This window comes from Macrosteles quadrilineatus, unplaced genomic scaffold (assembly GCF_028750875.1).
Source record: "Macrosteles quadrilineatus isolate MER2022 unplaced genomic scaffold, UCM_ALF_1.0 Scaffold_3__2_contigs__length_128488019, whole genome shotgun sequence".
NCBI classification, from domain to species: Eukaryota; Metazoa; Arthropoda; class Insecta; order Hemiptera; family Cicadellidae; genus Macrosteles; species Macrosteles quadrilineatus.
Genome location: NW_026542596.1, coordinates 57046291 through 57071574, shown reverse-complemented (window position 1 = coordinate 57071574; position 25284 = coordinate 57046291). Strand labels below are relative to the sequence as shown.

The window sequence follows — 25284 nt, the reverse complement described above, 5'->3', positions numbered from 1 at the left end:
TTATGCTTAGCAAATTACCAACTCATTATATACGAATTATACGGTTTAATTTAAATTCATAAGTTTGATTTGGTTTCAGAATAGCATTGGTCATAAAAGTTACAAATCTTAATTTTATAATATTTATCATGAATAATATTTATGATCGTTTGGAAATAAAATATTTTCTTAGGCTGTATCTTTTCTTGCTTATCTTCTTCTGTAGGCTGTACGTTAGCCAATAATTCCCATTATTGGCAACTTCAATAAACTAAATATTAAAAAAACTGAAATTAAAATTTTTTCGTATATTTTTTATTTTGAATTAAAATTAAAAAAAAAAATTGTGGTTTAATATCTTAGACAAACGTATATTGGGAGGAATAATGGATAAAGGTAGATGGTTTTGCTTCGTAGCTATTATATGTTTCCAAATGATGGTTACCTATTATTAAAAATGGGTCGATGGTTGCAATAGTTTATTATTCATTACCGTACTAATGTACCGTACTAATGCATGAGCTATAAGACCATGTTTGTGAAAGTTACTATCAATATTATGGCGTTTCAAAACCAAGCAATGGCTATTTTACTGTCCCTTCAGTTTACATTGTGTATGCAACTAACTTTTATTACCTTCTAATTATATAATTATAGGTTTCTTATTATATACGTCATTAAGTATTAACAAACATAATTTCCAACTCAACAAGTTCAAGCCTTTTCCTATATTTAAGTCAATCACGTGAATCCCCTGAGGTAAAATAGCGTTAAGAAGGAGTAAACTAAATAATGTCCAGAGTATAAAGTAAGAGTTATGCTCACATTATATGAAAAAAATTATTAAAATAACAAAATAATTGACGTGGCTGCATAAGGTTTGACTTAATTACTTTTATCAAAATTTTTCAGCAATATCTGAAAATTTATTGTACAGCTAAAAAGTATAAACACAATTATTGAAACTCATTTGTTATACTCTAATTTGTCATGATAGGCGTTTTCTTCAATCAAGAGATTATAATTAAAATTTATTTACATCGAAATATTCAAATCTGTATACATAGTCAACATTGTCTAACAATTTGGTCCTCTTATTTCTTAATAGAACAAATCTTATATATATTTAATCAAATAAACAGAACATTGAATATACAGTACACATTACATTACAACGTAATGTTTAATATAATATACAGGGTGTCTTGCAACCATATGAACAAACCTTGTCACGTTATTCAGCATGTCAAAAGAAACAAAATGTAGTATAACATGTGTTATAGCTAATTTCATTTTCGGTCTATCTGTCTGTATGTGATTTTTACAAAAACATTCATAACTCCTTAACCGTTAGAGCTACATGGTTGAAATTATGTAAAACTATTGATCGTATTGACCACTATTCTTGTACAAAATATGAATAAACACTCTTAAATCGTTTTAAAATGGCGGCTTTTAACCATATTGCCACACATTACAATACTATTTACATGTGAGAAAATGCATTTAATGCTGAACAGATTCGACTAGTAGTTTTAAAATACATAAACTAAAACAAACTCTGTGTGTTTACAATTTTTTTATCTGATAAGTTGTCACTCACAAACAAAACGATGTCGAGATATACTGGGGCGTGCAAAATGCTGAAATTGCTTGACATCTGTGATGTGGTTTGGTTTGCAATAATTTATCCCATGACGTATCACGTGATGAATTCACAATATTCACTCTACTCGATTCGACTGACACTTCTGAAGGATGGATTTAATTTCCGTGTTTTAGGACTAGAGTAAGAATAGAATGTTAACTACTTAAATGTTACCATTTTTGGTCATGAATAGAGTTTCATTAAGTTGAATTTAAACTTTTCATTTGTAGCTGAACCTTTTGTTAATTGAAATAACTAAATCAGCATCAAGGGGAAAACGATCTAGTAGACATCAATTTTATCACTATTGTTCTCTTGGCACTCAAGAAAACAATCTTTTTGTGGAATCGTATTTAACCTTATTAACCCAACAAATAATGTAATCGTTTGCTATTAATATACTTTTTATAACAGTTACTACAAAGTAACTAAACATTCGTTTTACTACAATATTAATATAAAAAATATATATATATCGTTACCTTTTCAGATTCATTAACTATAAAGTACATTTAGCCTTTTAAGCTACCTGATACTTTTGATGATGTTATGTGTAGCATTGAATGTAAATTAGTGCTTGTTATTGTAAGTACAAAGAAAACACAGAGTAAAGGAAATTCTTTGTTGTGGTTGGGCGTGTTAACATATAATACTTTTTGCAACATGTGATTTAAATAAAAATTTAATTCAATCTGTTAGGGAATGTTTTACTAATCGTACAAACCTTAGGGTAAAAGAAAAAAAAATAGTAATGTTCCTACTGAAATTTATCATTGGCCTTTAAATTTAAAACAAACAATATGCACGAGTAACAATTAGCTGATGACAGTAATGCCATATTGTAAATAAAATGAATAAACAAGTTAAAAGTATGCAGGTCTTCTCAGATATTTGGTCATTTCATTATACATTATGATCATTATAATGATTAAGAGGGATTTGTTGTCTAGAAATATACTAGGAGTTGGATCATTTCCATATGAATGCATTTTAAATATCAACAACACAGGCACTGAGCTCTAAAATATTTATTGAGTTTTGTCTAGTTTGGAATTACAATATAAATATAAAATTTAATCATGTAATAAATTGGTTTTTGTAAAAAAATTATCGTTATCTCTACTTAAACCAACCTGTATTACAATGGAAATTTTAAAGGAATTCTTTTCTACGTCGAACGATATCTTCTCCTGAGGAATTCTCATTTCAATAAATATTATTGCTTTTTAAATCGATATTGAATTTTAAATAACTGAGAAAGATGAGAAAATGTCTTTGAATTATTCAGAGGCAATGCAAAAAGACAATTTTATTGTATACATTTAATGATTATTTTGGAAGAAGCCACAAAAACGTTTCTTGTAAAAGCTTATTAATCTGATAAAAATATGTTACAATCTCATATAGGGCACTAATTTAATGTTTATGTTACTTAAGATTACTAAGTACACTTTTACCTTAGTTTACCAGGTAAATAATTAGATAAAAGAAAAAAATTTTGTTGTCATTTTGAAATAAAGTACATTTTGTATTTATGTAATTCAATCATCGGCAATTCAAGCCAAATGTGAGTCGCTTGGTTCGATTGCCCTTTAAACATGTACAATATTCAATATTGTGATACAAAATAGTATAATTCGTACCTAGGGTCAGAAAATGAGGTTTTGCCGGCTCGAGATGGTTTTTAAGTTTGAGACGAAGTCGAGAACTTAAAACGATTGAGAGCCGTAAAACCATTTTGGTCCGTGGTACGTACGATATTTTCACCCCACTATACCCTATTACCACTATGCACCTAAATAATAATACACACTGCAAACACAAGTACAACTTTGAGGTTATGTGAAATGATTTGAGGAATAAGCAAAAATAATAATAGTTTCTAGGCAGTGGTGACAATAAAACAATTATATTTCAATGCTATGGATACTGGCTGTGTATTTAATATGCATTCATGTTTTAAGAAAGTAAGCGGGCAGCTGATTTTGTGGCTCTACGGATGTAATACCTGCTTGGTCCCCAAATAACGATGACAGCTGGCATTACCAGCAAAACGTAACTTTCAGCCACCAATTAACTTATAACAGCTAAAAACATCATAGTGTGGTGAAAAATACATTCATTTGGAACTTATGATATTTATTAATAAAATTAAGGATATCATTTAGGACGCTAAGTCACCAGCGTTCTCATATCATAAAAATGTTATTTTCAGATTAGGCAATGATGCCGGTTGAATAAATTAGATGACATTTCCTTTTTAATAATTAAGATCAGCTGGTCACTTAGTCATTATCATTTAGTAAAATCCGGATGAAGCCAGTAATGCCACTCAACTAATTACCTTGCAAATTGGTTGTGAAGGAAGCAAATTAATTAGAGGTTACCTTAACATGGATTACGCACTAAGCACACTACTAGATTGTATCTTGAATCCATATTTCTCAGAATGGAATTACAAAATATTATAAATATCTGTAATAGAATTTTTTTTGGGAAATATACTCGTAACTATGAGTGGTTCAAAAACTATGACAATATATATAATATGGTATTTTTTAGAGAAAATCATTTGTCCACTGTTTTACTGATATGTGCAAAAATCACAATGGATGACAAAACGTAAGGTCCTTCCATCTCCAATCTATACCATTATATTTGTTAAATAAAGGCATATGGTTATATGTATATTTTGGTTAGTATGGTATTAACTATGTGTTACGTGTTTTTGTGATCTTTGATTTCCATCAAATATCACAAAAACACGTAACACATAGTTCCTAGGCTGGTGATGAGATCATGCATTGACAGTTGATGAGCAACATGTCTAAAACTGATAATTTAATGTAAAATAACAATAAAAATATTATAATTTAAATCTTTAAAAATTAGTACTAATTAATTTTAAATAATGACAAAACACCACTTTTAGAAAGGACTCAATTGTATTTAGGCCAATAGTTTAGTTTCTAAAATTAGCTTAAAGGAGGTCTTACAACTTGGATTTGTTAAAAATGTCGTAAATTAGATTTTGTATGGGTGGTTGAAACAAAAAGTGCTTTATAAGTTTTAATTACAACCGTAATTGTCCTATTATTCATCTTAACTACCTTTTTGGTAGCGCAGTATTGAATTTTCATGTTGGGTTTCATAAAAATAAATTCTCTTTTGTATTTTTATCTAATTCTATTTAACACGTTGTACCATTCAAGGTGTCATTAAAATTAAATAATCAAACCAAAACAACAAGGGAAATTATGAATATTTAAAATTTGTAATCCATAAAATGAATTTTTACTTTACTCGAGTTCTATACAAAACCAAATATTTGTGAAATTTATGTCCACCTAGAGAATCAATAAATTCTTTTCTGATGAAAATATAATTTAAAGGAAAGATTCAAACAAAAATAGATGGATACATATCAATAGTTATTTAAAACACCATATTTATAAATCATGGCTTTATAGATAAAACAAAAAAACTTCAACTTTATTTTCATGTTTTATAAACTACTAATTTTAAACAAGTAGTTTTTAAGTGTTCCCAATTCTACAAATACTTCTCACTACTTCTTGCCAAGAAGCTGTTCAAATATATTTAGTTTAAAATTAATATTCTATTTTTCAGGCTTATTCATTTTAACTTTACATTTTTGTTACACAACACATTTTCTGAATTCCAAAACAAGATATACGAAGTTCACAACGTTGTATTGTGAAACAACATCAATACCTTCTACAGCACTCCGATGTCCAGTTATAAAGTCAATATAACTTCTCTAACTCTGCAACTTGCTTCTTTTGTGGCAAGCTTTATGCATACATAAGTTTCATAAATTATTCTTTAAAGAAACTTATCTTATAAAATCTAAGATCCATAAATCGTAATACCCTAGTAAAGGGGATTGTTAGGACGCAAGGGATTATAATAATAAAAAAAGATTTGCATGTTATAGGTAACAAAAGCTATGTGTTGGTCAGTTTGTAAATATAGTACTAACAAAAAATATTATTTATGCCGGTAAAAAGTTCTTTGCCTTTGCTTTTAGACAGTAGTAGCTATACACCATTTTTTATCATCTGGATGTGATCTTTGTCAGAAAAAATACTTTTCTATTATTTACTCCTTCCCACACATAGTATATGGAGAAAGTATTGTTTTCGTAAAACCAGACGAAAACCACCTGGTGCTATGAAATATGTTTGGGCCTTTTAGCCAATAGGGTGGCGATGATAAGGCCTGGTTATGACGTATGATTTCTGTAGACCTAATTAAAAAGGTGGTCATGTGAGGTGTGTGCGAGTGAAAGCTCATTCTATCGTGAGTTTATATGTAACTAGAACATGTGTAGCTCATAATTTGACTGACGATTTGACAGAATATCTTAAAGATTGTTATTTAATTGTAATAACCTAACCATTAAAATTATTATCTAAGAATGATCCATCCTGGTGTTTACTTCTTTGTTTTTTTTAATCTGTTGCATATTTTTAGATAGTTAATCAATTTTAGGTTTTTGTTAAATGACCTAACCAGTAACTGTAATCAAAGAAATTAGTTTTAATAATATAATATGCATCATCGTTTGACCATTGGGGTACGTTCTTAACAAGGTTTATTCCAAATATATTATTTTCTAGGTATGTAGGTTAACTGTGCAGGTATTAATACAATCTATATATTTGTGATATCTTAGATGACCATTTTGATTAAAGATTTGTATTTTTTTAAACTTCTTTTTTTACGAAGCATTACTTTTAGATCATTGTATAGCTATTAATATTTCATTGTCTACATTAAATCTTTGCTATATTTTTTTAAGTAAATGAATATTATCCATAAGTTATTTTACTCGCATAACGATGTCACAACATAAAATTAATAATTTTGCTTAAAACAGATACATTGTCAAATTATTATTATACACAGCATTTTCACATATTCAATTAATAATATTAAGATATAAATTGGCTTAGTTGTATTACAGTAAAACAAAAAAAAAATATATAAAACTAAAGTTACATGAAGTAAAAGAAAAATTATAACTAGCTGCTGGTATGTTGCTGCTATGACAACAAATCTAAGGTTGTGTTGTAGGGATAAGAAGCCTACTAAAGACTAATCCATGGAAATCTTGGTTGGAGAGTGATCATTTGTTTTTCTTTCACAAACAATAGATCTATCCATCAAGAAGATAATGTCAGCATTTATGTATTTTATAAAATAAGAATTTATTCACAGGAAATATGTCAATCTAAACATAACTCACGTTTTTTAAAAGAGAATTTTAAACAATTAAAAAAAATATACGTGATACAGTACTACGGTAAATAAACCTATTTATACAATGCTTGAGAAATTCTTATTTATTCAAACTAGGTTCATTTTTACGTTATTATTTTTGTAAAATTAATTGGATATGTTTTACAGATTGTTTAGTTGCTACCAGTCCGAAAATATTATTGCTTGGACAGTATTGTTAATGTTCACTATAGGATATGATTTTTTTATTGGCAGCTTGTATTTTGTTATCACTTCCATTAACTATACTGTACATTGGCCTTAAAATGCCTCTATACATTTTCAAACGTGTCTATTTCGATTGACCCAATGTCAAGAAGCATAAAGCTTCTGTGGATCCATAGTTTTGTGAAAACAGATTATTTGTTAACCAATAAGTACTTGACTTTTGTATTGTGTCGAATAGAATAAAGTTACGAGGAAAATTTTTTTGTGTCACTTTGATTAGGTTTTTGCTAGAATTTTCTACAAACCTTAGTACTGAAAAAATGTACACAGACTTTTTTTAGTATTGGTGGTTGCCAAAGTTAAATTTAATCTAATAATTTACAGCTTTAAATGTAAAAAAAAAAATACTAAGGCTAGACACTTTCACCCTTGTCAGAGGAATTTCGGTTTGATCCTATCACTGAGTTGATCTCTCTGAAACCTAAATCCCTTTGTTAGTAAAGTTAAATGTAGGATTTCTTGAAAATTTCCATTGAGGTTTTGGCTATATGTAACAAAATGTTGTTGCGGTTACTTATTTGAGATTGTCTTCAAATATTAAACTGGCCCGTATTTGATTTGTCTATCTATATTTAACAACGATTAAATCATCTTCATTTATTACAGAAACGTTTACAAAAGTGTGCCACAAATAAAATGGGATAAACCGGAAAATTTATACAATTTACTAATATTTACTTGTTCTTTGAATTAACACATAAATTTATAAACTTAATTTTAGGAGATAATTAAACAAATTAGAGTAATGTTTATGGGAAACCCTGTGTTTTCAAAAGCAGTTACATGCACTCGCATTTTAGCTAAGAAGGGTAACCACGACCACAATAAACTTTGTTTAAAGACCACATAATACAGAGTTGTATTACTTCTATTTCTACTGCTATATCTCTCTATCCAGTACATTTTATGAAGGAGTTGCCATTACTACTGACGCTACCATAAAGGAGTTTAAAACAATATTTTTCCTACAGTTACCTAACAATGTACATGTTCTCTCACTGATTTGAGAAAGCAAAGTGGCCAATTCGCTCATCAGTGAGACAATGTTAACATTGTCTCACTCTAATTACTTTGTCTCACTCCAGATTTGTAACTTGAAGGCACGAAATAGTGAGCGCGTAACATGCAGACAAGTGTTTATGCGCGCGACATACGTTGCAGCACTGGCTGTAAATCAGCTGGTCAGTTGTTGTACTGTTGTATCATTAAATGTCATATTAAAAGTTCATTTCTGTGTAAAAATATGTTACGTTTCTTTACCAATTTATTTGTTTTATGGTATCTGTAGGAAAACTATAATGTGCAACCTGAGTGCAAAGTGCAATTGCCTCACTCGAGAAACCATTCCTCACTCGCCTACGGCCATCGATGTATAATAACTCCCATGTATGTTTGTAGAGTATGTAGAGTATTATACATCGATGCCTACGGCTCGTGAGTAAGTATTTATCTCGAGTGAGTCAATTGCTCCCTTTGCTCACTAGTTGCACAAATAACTATTTCTTTGTGTTTGATTCAAGCTCTATGTCGTAGTGATGTTTCTGTGTTCAAACCAACATTTTGCTGTAAAGGGTACAAAACTAAAAGGTTTTTTTCAAATGGGCTGTTAAATGATTGAAAGTTTAAATCGCCTTTACCATTGGCTAATATTTTTTTTTATTTGATTAGTACTATTTCAAAATAATAAATAATAGTTGTGTATGTAAAAAAGGACTAACACACGACAAAATAATGATAACGTTATGATAAATTATTCATGGAGATTAGAAAAAAGTTTGAATCAAATGCAATTTATACAATCGTTGAGAAAATGGAAGACGAACACTCAAAGGTAGGTATAACAAAACAGGGTAAACCTACACTCCAATATACTTTGAGATCCTCGCAAAGATTGTTTTTGGCACATGCCTCAGTACTCACAGCGAATTTGATCGAATTGGAAGAGAAGAAAAAGTGTTCAAGGAGTACATGAGTCTTTTGTAATATAACGGTGTGGTATGTTCAATCCGATTTATTAATATCAAGACTAAATAAATATACAAAATATACATGAAATTTACGAACACATAAAATACGAAATTCAAGTGTATTCAAACAGTGCAGTGGTGTATGTGTTATATTTTTTTTATCTGGAACTTTCTTTGTTCTGTGAGAGTAACCAAAATCACAAGTTTATAGCTTCAATAATATTACATATATCATAATTTTGTTGTCTGTAATTTAGCTTCTCATTGTAATATTGAGTCCAAGCTCACATTACATAGAGCCTACAACTGATATCGGGATTACATTGATATTGGTTTGTATTTCCTCGTCGTTGTTTGATTAAACTGATATAGTGAGTTTGTCGCTTACAAAGAGAATCTCACTAGTAGCGTTGGAAATGGGTTAGGTAGCTTTACAATTAACTTTTTTCTTTAAATTCAGTTAAAACAATCGTATTTGCACAATTATGTTAAAAGTAATCTTTTTATTGCGTTGGAGTAAATATAACTGAATTATTTGTCACATCACTAACTCCTCTTGATATTTGAACACTGTTATGAACTTAAAAACTTTTTTCGATATAATTCTTTCAAAACAAACAGTAATATTTTAATGAATTTTATTTTAACTTAAATGGATTTTTAGATGTTTTTCCTTCAAAATGGAACAGTTGCTCGGTCACTGTTGACAGAATGGATTTAAAATCAAAAGTGACAATGAAAAAAAAAATGGACAGGCAAAAATATATTTTATTTAGAATTATTCTTATATTCAAATACCTGGGACAATATATCGCTGTAAGGAAATATATTATGCTAACCTTCAGAATATTTCAACGTATGAAAATGTAGCAACAATTTTCTTCCAGTGAAAATAGATGATTTCAAGATCACCAGTGAAATATATGTAGAACATACCTACAAAGAGGGATTCGTTGGGAAAATGGTCAGTTCAATTTCATTACAAAAAATACTCCAAAAGTGTTGGTTATGATATAAAATAATGACGTACTTTAACTAATTTAAATAATCAATACCAAATTATATTCAAATAATGTAGAGGGTAAAAAATACGTACAAAAAATTGAAATAATCCTGCAATAAACATTAGCTTACTGATTATTCGAATTATTATTTAAACAACTTTTGTGTATGTTGTCAAAAATGTGTTTACAAGGTTATTTTTTAACGTACAATAACATATTTCTTGTATAGTATTGGGGAATGAGTAGGGTTAAGTATTACGAATTATGGCATTTGTTAAATATTGCTTTTGTAGATTGTGTTTCTGTCTATTTTTTTTTAAACATTGTTCATAGATTACATTGTTTTTATTAGAAAACTATACTTTACTGTTTCTTAAATATTTTTCGATATTGAGCTACATTTCTAATTATTTGAAAATCATCCTAACGGCACCGGCGAAGAAATTATTTTTAAAGCTGTAAGTAATACACAAGCTAAACGGGTAAATTGTTTCAAACCATGTATCAGATAACGAAAAATAATGTGTCTGATTGTTACATGTTTTAATTAATAAAATGTCACAGTTACTTTGGTTTTCTGGAACAAATAAAAAGTCACGTTTTTCTTTCTGTCCCTCAGGGATGGTTGTCATTGTGAACTGAGATATGAGCTTAAAGTTCTGTCATCACTAGTTGTTCCCTAGGGTATCACACTGAGAAAACAGAACTAACCTGCCAAAGTGTATTGCTGTTTGCTAATTATATTTATTGTTGGTGATAACTAATAAAAATGAAATTCATAAAAGTTCAGAGAACAAGATTATGGAGGTTTGATTAGAAAGTATGTTTAACAGTTACTTTATCAACCTCGTAGCTTACCAAAAGGTTAACAATCTCAAGAACCACTTTGAGTCAACCATCAACACAAAAATCTCATATTGTTTAGAATTATATCGAAAAGATGTGTTTTTAGTAAATGCTAAACACTGATAAAATCAATATTCATATGATGGTAAATGAGAACAAACTCTCTATAAATATAGTTGTTAACTGATTTAATTCCAAGTTGCCTAATTCAACCATGAAACTTGTTGTTGATGACTTTGCTCTGATAGAACATTATTTAAAGTAAATAAAACCAGATGGTTGATTGATAAAGCGGTAATAATGTTTCATTTCGTATAGCGTATAGAAAATACAGGGTGTCCCGGAACTCTCTACAAAAATATTAGGGCATTGCTCCTGGGTAAGAAACATACCTAAATATCATATTTAAATTGTCCGGTAGTCCTTAGTTACTCAAACAGCCACCATTTTGTTTTTTCAGTTATTAATTTTTTTCCAAAGAATGGTTAATGGAAACTTTGCACAAACATTTATAACAACTAGACAAAGCTACCAAAAATAATGACGATTTTTCAAATTCATAAAACAAAAGCTTTTTCTAGTTGTCATAAATGTTTGTGCAAAGTTTCCATTTCGTATGTTTAACCATTCTTTGGGAAAAATTAATAACTGAAAAAAAACAAAATGGTGGCGGTTTAAGTAACTAAGTACTTCCGGACAATTTAAATATGATATTTAAGTATGTTTCTTACCCAGGAGCAATGCCCTAAAATATTGGTAGAGAGTTCTGGGACACCCTGTATATTATCACCTGAAATACGATCTGTTGTGTCAACTATTGGAATTTCTGGTACTACCTCTGAAGTAAAATTAGAGCATGTAAGTATTTTAATTTTGAATTTTACTATTTTATTTCACTTAATTGTTTCAACAGTTCTGATCATAGAAAATACCATATTTTTATTTCCATAATCGAAGTAAATTGAATTAACTATGTTATGATTGGGATAGAAATAGAATTTACTGTTCGGAATTCATTATGTATGGTATTAAGAATTTAAAAAATACACAATAACATATCTTTGACGTATTTACCATTTTAGTGTCTAGGAGGAATGCAAATTAAAGGTACCTAGTCTACTTGTTTTTCCTTACAATTTGACTGATGTATTGAATATATGGCTGGTTATTGTAAACGGGTAAACGTACATTATTGTACGTAGTTATTTTAAACGTGTGCCATATCAAGCTTTAGGATATTCTTTTTTATTCCTAAGCACTAAGCACATTAAGATAACACAAATATTGACCTTTATATATTAGGAATGATACATTTCGTTTAATGGGAGAAAAGATTCATCTTTTTATAGAAAGAGTCTATTTCTCACAAGGAATTACTCACGCGATCAATTTTTTAAACCATCGTTTAGATTGTCATGCTCAGACAATACCTAGCTTAGAAAGCTTTAATTTATTGTTACCCAATATACAATGTGTTTCAATTATTTTAATATATTTGAAATATAACATTGAAAAAACTACTGTGCATGCTTCAATATGTTTGTTGTCAAAATCAAGTGCACGGCAGAGTAGGGAAGCTAATGGGACCCCTGGAATGGCCAGTGTTTCTGGCACATTAATCGGCTGATAACAAAGGTGAGGTCCAGGGAACATTTGTGTCTTAGTGATTATCAACCGATGAGGTTCAGCAGGTAATCTTTAAGTTTAGAAACTTAAATTTGACGATTTAAATTTAAGCTTGGACCAATAAATATGGAATTCCCAAATTAGGTATGATTTGGTATAATTGAAAAAATAAATTTTAATAATTGTATTTTTTTAGTGATTTATTAGTGCAGATTCGTATACACTTGACAAATTAAATAGTTTATATATATTTGGATTGAAAGTGTTGAATATAACACTACCACATTTAAACTTGTGTGAGTTCAAAATTGTTAAAGAGCAAAAGCAGATGGTCAAATCTCTTTAGTAAAAGTATAACACGAGAACATACTTTTGAAAATTAATATGACATTATTACATCTACTGTTGGAGATAATTTTCTAATGATTAAGTAACCTTCGCGTAAGAAATATTGCTATACTTTTCCTATCTATTTGAGTTTAGCTTTGGGTCAATATGGGCTAGAAAACACTTATGGGCAACATTATACTTACATTGAGATTGCTCCTAAGCACGGATACTTGTATTATTCGGCTTACAATATTTTATGATATCAAACAAACGGTCAACTTTAGATTGCAACAAGACCAGCATTTGTGCGTTTAAAAGCCGTAACAAGTTTTAATGCTTTTCGCAAAAAAGAATATATAAGGAACGCGTATACAATTGAGTAAGATTAGATATTTCTCAAAGGAATTTACTTATATCAAGTCTATTTCTAATAAAAAATACAATTAAAAAAATTTTTGTCCAATTTCATACCACTCAGTTCAACACTTATGAAGTTATATTTGTTTTTCTAGTCCAACTGCACCCTCATTGCGTGATGTAATACTGGTACATACGTGTATTATATTGGTATTAGTGTGTGTATTACTACCTACATGGTGCAGTAACATCATATTTGAGTTGACACAATGGGAACAGCAAATAATAACATGCAAATCGTTCAGTGTTCTGTAAAAACTTCCTGACCTGGATACCAGTGGCAGTATAGTATTTGTTGGAAGTTGTTTACAATGAGAGGATTTTATTTTGATATGACCTTCATCGAATGTTTGATAGGCTTTGAAAATAAAATATTGTTTCAATGGCTCGTTAATAGGTTAACCAATTGTAAGTTAAAACCTCGAAAAGTTTTGTAAGCAATCGAACAGAAACAATAATGAGAATTGTAACTTTATAATTTGTTGCGATTGATATTATTCAATATAAAAACCTAGTCTGTGTAGTGAGTATGGCATGTTATACAGGACCGTCAAAAGAGTTTGTGAAATATTTACGCTTGAATACTTTTTATCTATCAATAGATAAAATGTTTTATTTGGTTTACTGAAATATACGCGTTTATTTTTGTTACACTACGCGCCACTAAATATTTCAATAGAACATGGCTTTCATTGTGAAATTATTAGGGAATTTAAAGTGGAGAGAATAGTTTTAGGCTTGATGTAATGGAACTGAATAGAGATTACCATGAATAATTAATTATATCTTACCAATCTTGAATTTAGTCTTGAGGTTAATATTGTCGAAGAATGAGAAAGTCCTTTATATAACTTTAAAATACAATTACATAATCTATAGAGAAAATCGCCAACAAATAAATGCAAAATGAATTAGGAAAAAACTGTGATGAATTTCTTGACCATTTTGAACAACATTAATAATACAAACAACAAGAATCACATGTAGTAAAAAATTGAAAAACCTAAAAACATGTGTTGGAGACAGACTAAAATAAAATAAACCATAGAATACTAAACAGATTGTATATTGGAATTACTTTGTAGATCTTTATTTACCTCACTATTACACTAACTTGGAAGGTACTACGATGCAGTTTGAAATTATTATTAAGTAGTTTAGTTAAATTAATAAAGGATTTCATCACTGTTGTTGCATATAAACAATATATTTTCTATTATATTCCAGGTTTTGATGATTTTCCTTGCATATTTGTATGTCTCACAGTAAAATTCCGGTTTTGATTTTGGTTTTGAATCTCAATGTTAACGATCTCACTTTTAAGAAACAAATGCTATTTTAAAAAAAGTTAACCATCAATTGTATCTCTAGGATAATAAAAATCCTAAGCTTAAATTAGATTTAAATAATATAGAATATAATAAAAAATTATAATAATAGTGTGGCTGACACTTTTTCTACTTTTTTTCTAATATTCCCTATTTTTACTGTAATTTAAGCTTAGAATGTGTATTACCCTAAAGATATAATCGATGATTGTATGATTTATGGACATATTTGTATGTCTGACTGTAAATTCTGATTGTATTCCTGGTTTTGGATTTAAAAGTTAACGATCTTATTATTAAGTTACAAATACTATTTACAAAAATACAACTACTGTATCAATTTTACCACTAGGATAGTCCAGTATAAAATCTTAAGCTTAAATTAGAGCTTAAAAATAGGGAATATAAGAAAAACGTATAATAAAAGTGTGACACTTTTCTACTTCTTATTTTTATTTTTAGAATACACAATGACATATTATTATGTGTATTCTAACGTCTTGCATGTATGCAAGCTAACAGGAAATTGTTTTCATTGAAACACAAGCAAAGTCTACACGCTGTGGGGAAGTCAAGAGGAAATTATTGTTTGCCCGATTAACACAATATGCCTGAACCATGGTATTAAGGGCAAACATTCAACATGTGTTTAAATAAATTATTTACAGTCTAAGTCTATACGTTGACCCATTGTTTAGCTCCTATACGTATTAAAAATTGTATGGTTTGAATTTATAACAAAAATATTTTATTCACATCGAATTATGAATATGAAATTAAGTATTTTTATAGATATAAGAATATATGTGCTTATTTGAAAATGCTTACAGTGTATTTTGGAAAATAAAATTATAACATGAGCTATTCATCTGATTTTAGCATTTCAATGTCAGGTACTGAAGGATTTGTCGTTTGTATAATGATTTGACCTAGTTGCACAATATTCACAGTGGACTTAGTGAAAGGGGTTTGGAACAGTTTCAAGTCGTAAAGAGATTGAGAGCACAATTGTTAAGATTTTACGTCAGTTGAAAATAATTGTAAGGGGAAACTTTATGATCACTAATAAACGGTATCAGCAATCTGACACATAACTTCTCCCATTAGCTTTCAGGTTTCAGGTACAATCCCCATCTGTAGAAATGGGCTAATAAATAATTAAGATACACAGTTGTTATTATAAGCCATTATTCAAGAAACTTGGAATTTTAACTGTCACTTCTCTGTACATTTTAGATTGTTTACTGTATATTAAAAATAATATTAGAGATTTCTCTACAAATGATTCAGTTCATAGCCATTTTACCAGACAAAGCACTTTTCTCCGTCCAAATCAATGTAATTTTATGACCTCAATCAATAACTTAAGTGAATTTGGCAAAAGATTGTATAATATGTTACCTGCTCACATTAAATGTCTTGAAATACAACAATTTAAATTTACTATTAGAAAGATTTTGTGTGAATAATGTGTGTATAAGGTCAAAGAGTTTTTAGAACATATTACGTAGGTTAATGGATATACTGTGATGAAATTGTATGACGTTGCTATTCATGTATTTATAATGTTGATGGCAATAAATGGATTTGATTTGATTTTATTTTATTTTTTAGAAATAAATGTGGCACATAGTTGTAAAATTATTTACAAATGTATTGTTTTTTAGAAATTTTGAAATATATTTTTCATTTGTAAGTTCATATTCACGCTGCAACTAGTCCTACTTTTAAACACCCGCAGCTGTTCGACCTTGGCTCACATTCACTAACAATTAGTGCAACACCAGAATTAAAATGCACAATTTAACTAGAAAATTCTCATAGCTAAATTCCAAAGAACACATACTTTTAACTCTTTGATGTTTAGGTTTCTTGTTGTTTGAACTAAAATCAACGTGTAAAAAAATAAATCATAAAAATGTCCTTTCAAATAAGTTAAAATTTCCAACAATCATAAAAAGAATTCGGACCAAAGTGAATTTATGTGGATTTATAATTTCTTAAGAGTTCAATTATATTCGAAATCCTTGTAAAATAACAAATAAATGCTTACAGCTTTACCCTAGTAACTATCAGTTTAACATTAAAGCAAGGTTGATTAAATTATGTATCAAGTAGAATTATGTTTGATAAAATCTCTTTTAAAAAGATAAACGCCTTTTTTATTAATCCTAAATTTGTAATATTTGATGAGCCAATTTGTGTCATTGATTTTCAAAATATAGCGTCTAAAATCAATTTTATTTAGTGTATTGAGCACCAGCCACACTGTTGAACAATTTAAAATCAATATTAACTAGCTATTACCAATTACCCACGGGCTTCACTCCGTTTGACTTCATAAGTATTTATTAAACTATTGATTGGTTAAGTTGTTAAGATAAGCTGAAATAAACAAAACAGAATACAGTAATTAGTACGTTGTGTACATGGTCATATTTGGGAAAAAGCTGCACTTTTTGACTGGAATGTGGCACTTTCTGTAGTCATAGCTGATGCCAAAAGGTAACATTTCAGATAGGGAGCCACTTCAAATTCCGTGTAGGACACAAAAATGGCCGTAATTTTACCATGTACTGTTGTACCATATTTGTTGTATCTCAGCTTCTAATGGTCTGATTTCAATGATTATTTTCCTGTTTTCATAAGGAAACTTTTTTATACTGTATTGAACATTTAACTCTAAAACCTAAGCGTTTTGAAGAATACTAATTTGAACGAATTTGAAGAACATGTTACTACATATGAAATATGATTTATGAAACTTGTTGTAAGTAACATTAAAGTTGTGCAAAGAATTCATTTTTGGCTCTAGATGAAAAGGGAATACGTACGTATGAAGCATTAATTAGATAAATACCCCCACCACAGCACACCTGCAGACTAAGCGAATTTCCATTTACCTGGTTTGATTTTTTATTAATTATATTTAAATAACATGAAGTTTCACGAATACCTTTTTTTTCTGTTTTTTTTGTAAAACTGTAGGATTATTGTTATCAGCTGCGTTATAAAGTTTTGCTATTTGGTTTGTTTACATGATTAATGTTTTTGTAAACAAATAGTTTTTGATTGAGTTTACTTAAAATGAGTTTTATAAATTAATTATTCTATAAAAACATTATTAGCTTAGTATAAAATAAATGCATGTTCCATGTTTGATCAAAATATAAGTTACTCATTAACAAGCAAACTGAAACAGTTGACAATATTCTTCATACAAACAACACGGGAATTTAACATTTAAAAATGTTTAGCGAATTTCCCATATCAGGAATTATTTGTAGGCCTACTTTATTAGTCTTGGATTTTAACACCAAGATATTGGTAATGTAAAACGAACAGAATATTAAGTAAATACAATTCTAGAGCATAAAATGTTCGGTTGGTGTATCGTGACTCAGATAAACATATGGCAAAAAGTGACGCAAGTAGAATTATGGAATAAATTATTGAGAAACAGCTAGCCGTGTGTTTAGTAGCTGGTAGACCTTACTCACAGACAAGTTGCTCCTGACTAAAACTGGTCAAAAATGCTTAGGCCTATCTTACTAATTTTTTGCGTGAGTTTATATTTTTATATTTATTCTAACTTTATTGTTTAATTATTATAATATATTATATATATATATATATAAATATATATTATATATTATAAGTGTATTTTTGTTTGAGAAGTTTAATTTTTTAGCAGCATTAGTCGTAAAACTATAAAATATTGTTTAAAACATAATTAAGTTTGTAGGAATAAAACCTCGTTTGATCAAACAATACTAAACAAACTGTCAGAATAGTCAGACTATATTGCTACTCTGATAGGCTATATATATTTTGTTATTTCGACGATTTCATTTTATTGTTTCTGATCACACTAACACAGGAATTCTTCATCTTATCTAAAGATTATATGCTGATGTAAAAATGGTTCAATGAGTTACAAATATCTAAAGTATAAGGCACCTTATTCGGTGGGAAGATTATTACTTCAGCTTTACTTTTCAAACCCCAAAAAGCGAAATATTGTTATATGTTTTGTAATGTTGTAAACTGTTTATATACAACAAACAATATACATTTTAAAATGTGATTACAGTTGTTATAATATTTTTTTACAGTCGTTCGGGGTTTGTGATGCTTTTGGTAAGTAGTCTTAAAACATTTAATTTCAAACATTTAATTGCCGATGCATCTTAAGGGGCAGCGGCTCCCCACCTTTTTGATCTGGCGACCCCCCCCCCCTTCATGTTTTTTTGAGACCTACCAAAACATACATATAAAACAATAAGGGTATTCTCTATAACGTCCCTCTTCCAGCCAAGTTTTATGTAATAGAGCTTATGACCTAGCGGTGAGACGGATGGTATCTAATATAGTGGTTTTCTTTAGGGCTCCGCACCTCTATCGTTTGATTTTTTGGGGCAGTGATGCCAACCCACTTTCATAAATGTTTAAGAGAGAAATTTACCTAAACGATTAACTATGAAAATCATTTTATAATTGTTTTTTTTTCTTATTTACTCTAGTGCACTTTTAAAACAATTTTAGGCAAAAATATAAAATTCAAATGTTGTTTTCGTATATGACAGTAGATAGAATAGGGCAAAGATAAGTCACTTGAGCGTTTATTCCCATTGCAATAACAAGGGGATCATTTTTTAGCCACTTAAAAAAAATCCTGACCCTGGCCTACACATCCTATACAAATGTTCCCTATTATTGTTCAACTTCACAAACATTTCAAATCCCCATCCATTCCCATGTATATTTTCAAAATCACCTACTTGACTGTGCGATAATATTCAGAGTTTAGAAATATTTTGAGATTTTTTAAATTTACAGTGATCAAATTTATCAGTTCTTTTTCGTGCACTATTTTCTCTAGCTGTTTGGAAACCAAACATAATATACATAGGCTTCTTCAAACTTTAAGACGTTTTTACTGACCACTTATGTCTTGTGGTATTGGGATATGATGGAAATTCGTGCAACTCTAAACTTTTAAATGCAATTTGCAAATCTTTATTTTGCAATAACATATTTTGTAATTGTAACTTCTCACCATCTGATGGTATCACATGTGGCATCTCCCATTGGAGTGTGTATTTTGGAGTGTAATTATGGTACTCTTATCAGCAGTCCCATCAGTTGGAGCATTAGGGGTGTTTAATATACAATTCAAATCATTTTTGGATCTTTTCAACACCAATTCTTGTTTGACATTTACTAAAACCTTATTAAAATCCTCCAAAACACCCATTAACAGCTCTAATGGGACACAAGAACTAAACTTGCCACCTTTATGGAACTCTTTTAAATTCGCGTTCAGAATCAAATGCCACATTAGACAATTTAGTAGTTTTATTGTAAGAGGTCAATATTTTCTTAAGACTAAAAATTCCTGGGTTTCTCACAATGTCTATTTCTTTACCTGCAAATTCGTATCTTATTTCGTCAAATAAGAATGCAAATGCGTTATTTATAAAATGTCCTTAATCGTGATTCTCAATTTATCCTTTAGTATACAGATAAATTCTACATGGGAGAGAGTTAGCAAATCTTTATTATTAATACATTTTCAAATTTTATCGGAATTATTTATTGCCAAAATGTTGTGGGGATAATAGGAGTGGTTTGTAATTTCAACCACACTATCGCCGAATTGGTATTTCCCTGTAACATGGTTTTGTAAAATTAAACACATGGCTAGAATGTAATGTCGCTTTCATAGTTTTATTATTAGCTGTAAGTAAAAAGTCTGGGGTTTGCTTTTTAATTTCCTTTGCAAGCTCAACCACCTCATATGTACCTTCAGAAATGCCTATGGTAATTGGAGCTTTGTGGTCATAATAATAAACATCCTCACCTTCTCCGATGGTTAATTTGCTGTCTAGTCTATTTGACTAAGTTGATTTAATTTTGAAAAAAGCCCTTTGAATATACTGAGTGAAATTTTTAAATTATTTCATTTGAAGAAGGCTGAACTACTCCTTAGATTCTAATTTATGACTCTATCGTTTAAATTTTCTTCTGAAAATTCATTTGTATGTGTAAAATTATTTAGAAAAAAGCTTATTTAGAAGTATTTACCTGTCACTTCCCATTCAAAGTTCTACTATTACCAAAGATTTTAACGATACAATCATACACAAATTAGACATGAAAAAATTAACATAAATATATTTTCAATCTGTTTAGAACTAACCCGACAATGTCGGGATGCTAAACCCTTGCATTAACACGCGGTGGACAGTTAGAGTATTCTCCTGACTCCTAGCGGGCCACCCCCCCGGGGAAGTAGTGTACCACTGAAAACTGTGTTGAAATGATGATAATGCCCAGTAACTTTGTACCAGGTTGTTTAACTCTATCTTGATTACTTTTTGAAACATTCAACGGTCCTGAGACTTTTTCCCCACCCCGTATACTATTTATTTCAGACAAACAATTAGTTCCACAATGATAAAACACAATTTTTTTTTCTTAAACAAACCCAAAGGAATAACTTAAAATAGCTTACATGTTTTTTTTTTTTTTTTTTTTTATACAGAATGTACTAAAATCAGAGGTTCAAATCTATAATTGTCTAGTAAGTCATTTCATAGCTCTTGTTAATACAAATATTTTGATGGATTAATAATTAGACTATTTTTTATTTGTTTAAAAGTGGTGGCTCTTAATATTGATATTAAGTATAGTTTTAAAGGCCATATATTTTTTGGAAATGCATACATCTCTATTCTGTTTAAAATGTTACATTCCTTATGAGCTATGCTTTAATTTGATATTCAATATTACAATAATATTACAAACAATGAAATTTAATAGTTTTTTTTAATAGTTGCATAGTCAAAATTTTTTAATTTAAAATTGCAGCATATGAAACAGCATATGATAAAAATATACCAAAAGTTATCAAAAAACCACATTCAAATCGGGTATAACGTTGTGTCAAAAGTTCGGTTTTAAGCTAAATCCAAATTCGTAATCATCACCAGTCTGAGTTCTACAAAACAATCTAACAAGGTAGAAATCGTGTTAACTATGTAATAGTTTTGATATTTTCGAAAAGTAACCGGTGTTCATTGAGGCAAACAAAAATTTAATGCTCAATTGCTTAATCCATATAAACTGTCGGGACCTACATGCCTACGAGAGAGGGGGAGCGAGCTGTTGTAGTGGTTAGAGCGCGGGACTTCGGTCCATGAGATCCCGGGTTAAAATCCCGCCATATCACCAATGGATTTTACCTAATAGATAATGCCGCAACCCCTAGGTTTAGCCTGAAATAATTTAAAAAATAATCCCGGCTCGTGCCTAGCTTCCTAGGACAAAAATAAACATGCATACGGTGCCTAAAACGTATTGAATGCTTAACCGGACATATTTGTTTAGCTTGTTCCTTTATGAGAGTTGTTATTGGACATCTCTGGTAAAGACAGAGAAGGCTGCATTGAGACACATCCCTTTAGCACCTGATCTTTAACTGAAATCAACTCGTTTTACAAACAGTGCGAATCCTGACTTGATGAACAACTTTGAAACATTTTGTGATACTGGGTTGGTTTGGTCTTACACTATTAACGTTTATTATCACCTTACGGGCAACAATATTATACAGGGTAGCCCGGAACTCTCTATCAAAATTTTAGGGCAATGTTGCTGGGTAAGAAACATATCTAAATATCATATTTAAATTGTCCGGAAGTCCTTCGTTACTCACACAGCCGTATCTCAGTTAATATTTTCAATCTTAAAAATCGATCTGTAATGAAATTCCTCTAAAAAAAGTTATTCTTGTATACATTTTGTAAAATCAACGGTTTTGAGTAATTTAAGAAACAAAACTTTAAATGGCCGCCATTTTGTTTTATGAATTTAAAAAAAATTTATAATTTTTTGGTAGATTTGTCTAGTTGTCATAAATGTGTGCAAAGTTTCAATTTCGTATTATTAACAATTCTTTAGAACAAATTAATAAGTGAAAAAACAAAATGGCGGCTGTGTGAGTAACTAAGCATTTCCGGACAATTTAAATATGATATTTAGGTATGTTTCTTACTCAGTAACAATGCCCTAAAATTTTGGTAGAGAGTCCGGGACACCCTGTATAGTGGACAATAACTTAGCCTGCTCTATTGCAATGTCACAGCGTTGGTGTGTGGCACGTCGCACCGGCCGGCCTATTGCTGTTTAATAACAGTATTAACAGACGCTCCATTGTGAAAAGTGCAACATCTGTTTCGGTAGGCTGGGTCTGCGGCGTTGGAACTTTTCTCTCCCCGCATCCTTGTTTTAGATGAGGCAATGCCAACAACTAAAAAAAGTATATTAAACTAATCTTATCTGTTATTCTTTCTTTTTTTTAGTAAAAATGGTTATGAATACTGATCAGAAGGATAAGTTGACCGAAAGGTTAAAAAGCAAATCAGCGGAACTTTCAAAAACATCTTTAGAAGACCACGGTGAATTGACCTGCTTCTCGGAGACATGGACTGAAACGTCCGGAAATGGGAATACAGTATACAACATAGACTACTTGGCAAAGCTCACTAACGAAAGGGATGGACAGAAGTTTTTGCTGGACTGGTATGAAGTTAGCGACTGTTCAGACGATAACAAAGCAACTGAGAGTATACAACAAGTGAAAGAAGTTGGAGGAGATAAAGTTGAAGTCAAATACTTTCTTAAATTAGCGGATGGCATAACCATTGCGGGGAAATCGAGGGTCTACCAGTTCGATGTCAATCAGAACGCTTACAAACGCGTACGTGAACTCACCACTGAAGGAACTGGATGATTAAGTTCACAGTAAACCATTTGTTGAATGAAATGTATCACTTTTTGTATCACTCTGTGTTCCATCCCTGAAACTGGCTGATTATGGTGGAGATATATGAAGAGACGGATTATCCTCTAGTCAGGGCCCAGGCTGTTGGGCGTCATCTTTGACTTTCATCTTTGATAAAACGAAAAGGGACAATCAAATGTAGAAATTTCTATCCGAAACATTAATATACCAGCAATTTAATGTTTCCAAGCTGATTAGAAAGTAGACCAAGCGAATTTCCCTCATTGGATTTTCACAGAAATATTTCCTACATGTCAGATTTATTCCCTATTTAAATAACATCAGGTTTAATGAGTACTTAGGTTTTCTGCTACAGGGAAGTTAATCTATTATACTAATTCCGTAAGGAATTTCTTGTGCACAGCAAAACTCTTTTATTTATGAACCGATTTTGATGATTGATGTGTCAAATTAAAGGGAATTATCTGCAAAAGTCATGGAATAATTTTAGTTACGCTCAGTTCAATGTGCTTCGCCCCATTGGACTTTAAAGTTTCCATGTATTTTTAAATAAGTGAACATTTAAGCTTGGAAAATTTATTTATTTTATACTAAAGTTATAATATTTTACTAAAAAAACGCACTTTATTAACTTCCCTGTAGCAGAAAACCTAAGTACTCATTAAACCTGATGTTATTTAAATAGGGAATAAATCTGACATGTAGGAAATATTTCTGTGAAAATCCAAATATATATATACACACAAAACACAAGCAAACCACAACAGTTTACATTATTCTCCATAAGAATAACATGGAAATTTCAAATATAAGTTTTTTGTATGTTCCCCGTAACCAATAATGGTATAAAAACAATACAATATACTAACTATTTTTAAGTGCTACAAAATGGTTTGGAAATTAAATGTAAAACATCTACAGTAAATTATTAATACGCTACATGAAACTTTGTGAACAATAAGGCTTTTTTGTTTAAAGGTTTAACCCCACATATTATATACCAAAATGTTCGTCTAGGCGTGTAGATGTGCAAATTAAAGTTCCCATGTTATCCTTATAAAGAACTGATTTGTTTACATTATCATCAGCTAGATAATTTAATTGCTGTTAACATTTTACTTGTAATTTAAGGAGACGTGTGCTACAAACATTTACTGACTTTGTTAAAATGAAATATTTACTATTTGAATTTGGGTTTGCGTAAATACTCACCACATGGAAAAAAGCGAGAAAGCCTGGACTATTTAATATACTAAAGAGTTATTTGAATTAACAATGTGCTGCACTTCTTGAACAATAACTGAAAGAGCCGATTTGCAAACTATGGAAACATAAGAAAGTCATAGAACACCACCAATTAGAAGAAATAGATATAATGTTTTCTTTTTATTTATAAACGTTATTATTGTGACGCATAGCGGCACGATATATTTTATATAGGGTGTGCATTTTGCGAAGCCATGACCAACTCGTAGCCTGCCGCGACTGCATGAACGCTCTCTCCCCACCTTCCTACCTACACTCTTATCCTCCGTTTTGCTCATCCATCTTTTGTAGAAGAAGCAGCAGCCGAATTTCAGGGCGTCCTTTCCGACATAAGGGATAAGTTACTTAGAATATAATTATGTAGGATTTAAGTACCTAGTAATTATGTGCGGCTAAGTCAGAAAACAAGCGGGGAGCCCTTCAGGCTTCGCCCGCCTTTGGAATGTAGGAAATTTATCACATACCCGGTTCGCTGCCCTTCGCCCTTTCTCAAACCTGAAATTTCATTCACATGTCCCCAGAATGTAACTTA

General features: G+C 30.2%; 2 protein-coding genes across 2 annotated transcripts in view; one reads left to right on the top strand and one right to left on the bottom strand.

Moving 5' to 3' along the window:
* LOC128988908 (FMRFamide receptor-like) overlaps positions 1–25284 on the bottom strand; it is a 325276-nt gene that overhangs the window by 222136 nt on the left and 77856 nt on the right. The gene's annotated exons all lie outside the window — the stretch shown is intronic.
* LOC128988909 (uncharacterized) lies at positions 18136–23511 on the top strand. The gene is made up of 3 exons (XM_054410680.1): positions 18136–18240; positions 18793–18817; positions 23044–23511. The coding sequence occupies exons 1-3, from the start codon at positions 18211–18213 to the stop codon at positions 23472–23474; spliced, it is 486 nt and encodes a 161-aa protein (XP_054266655.1). The 5' UTR covers positions 18136–18210; the 3' UTR covers positions 23475–23511.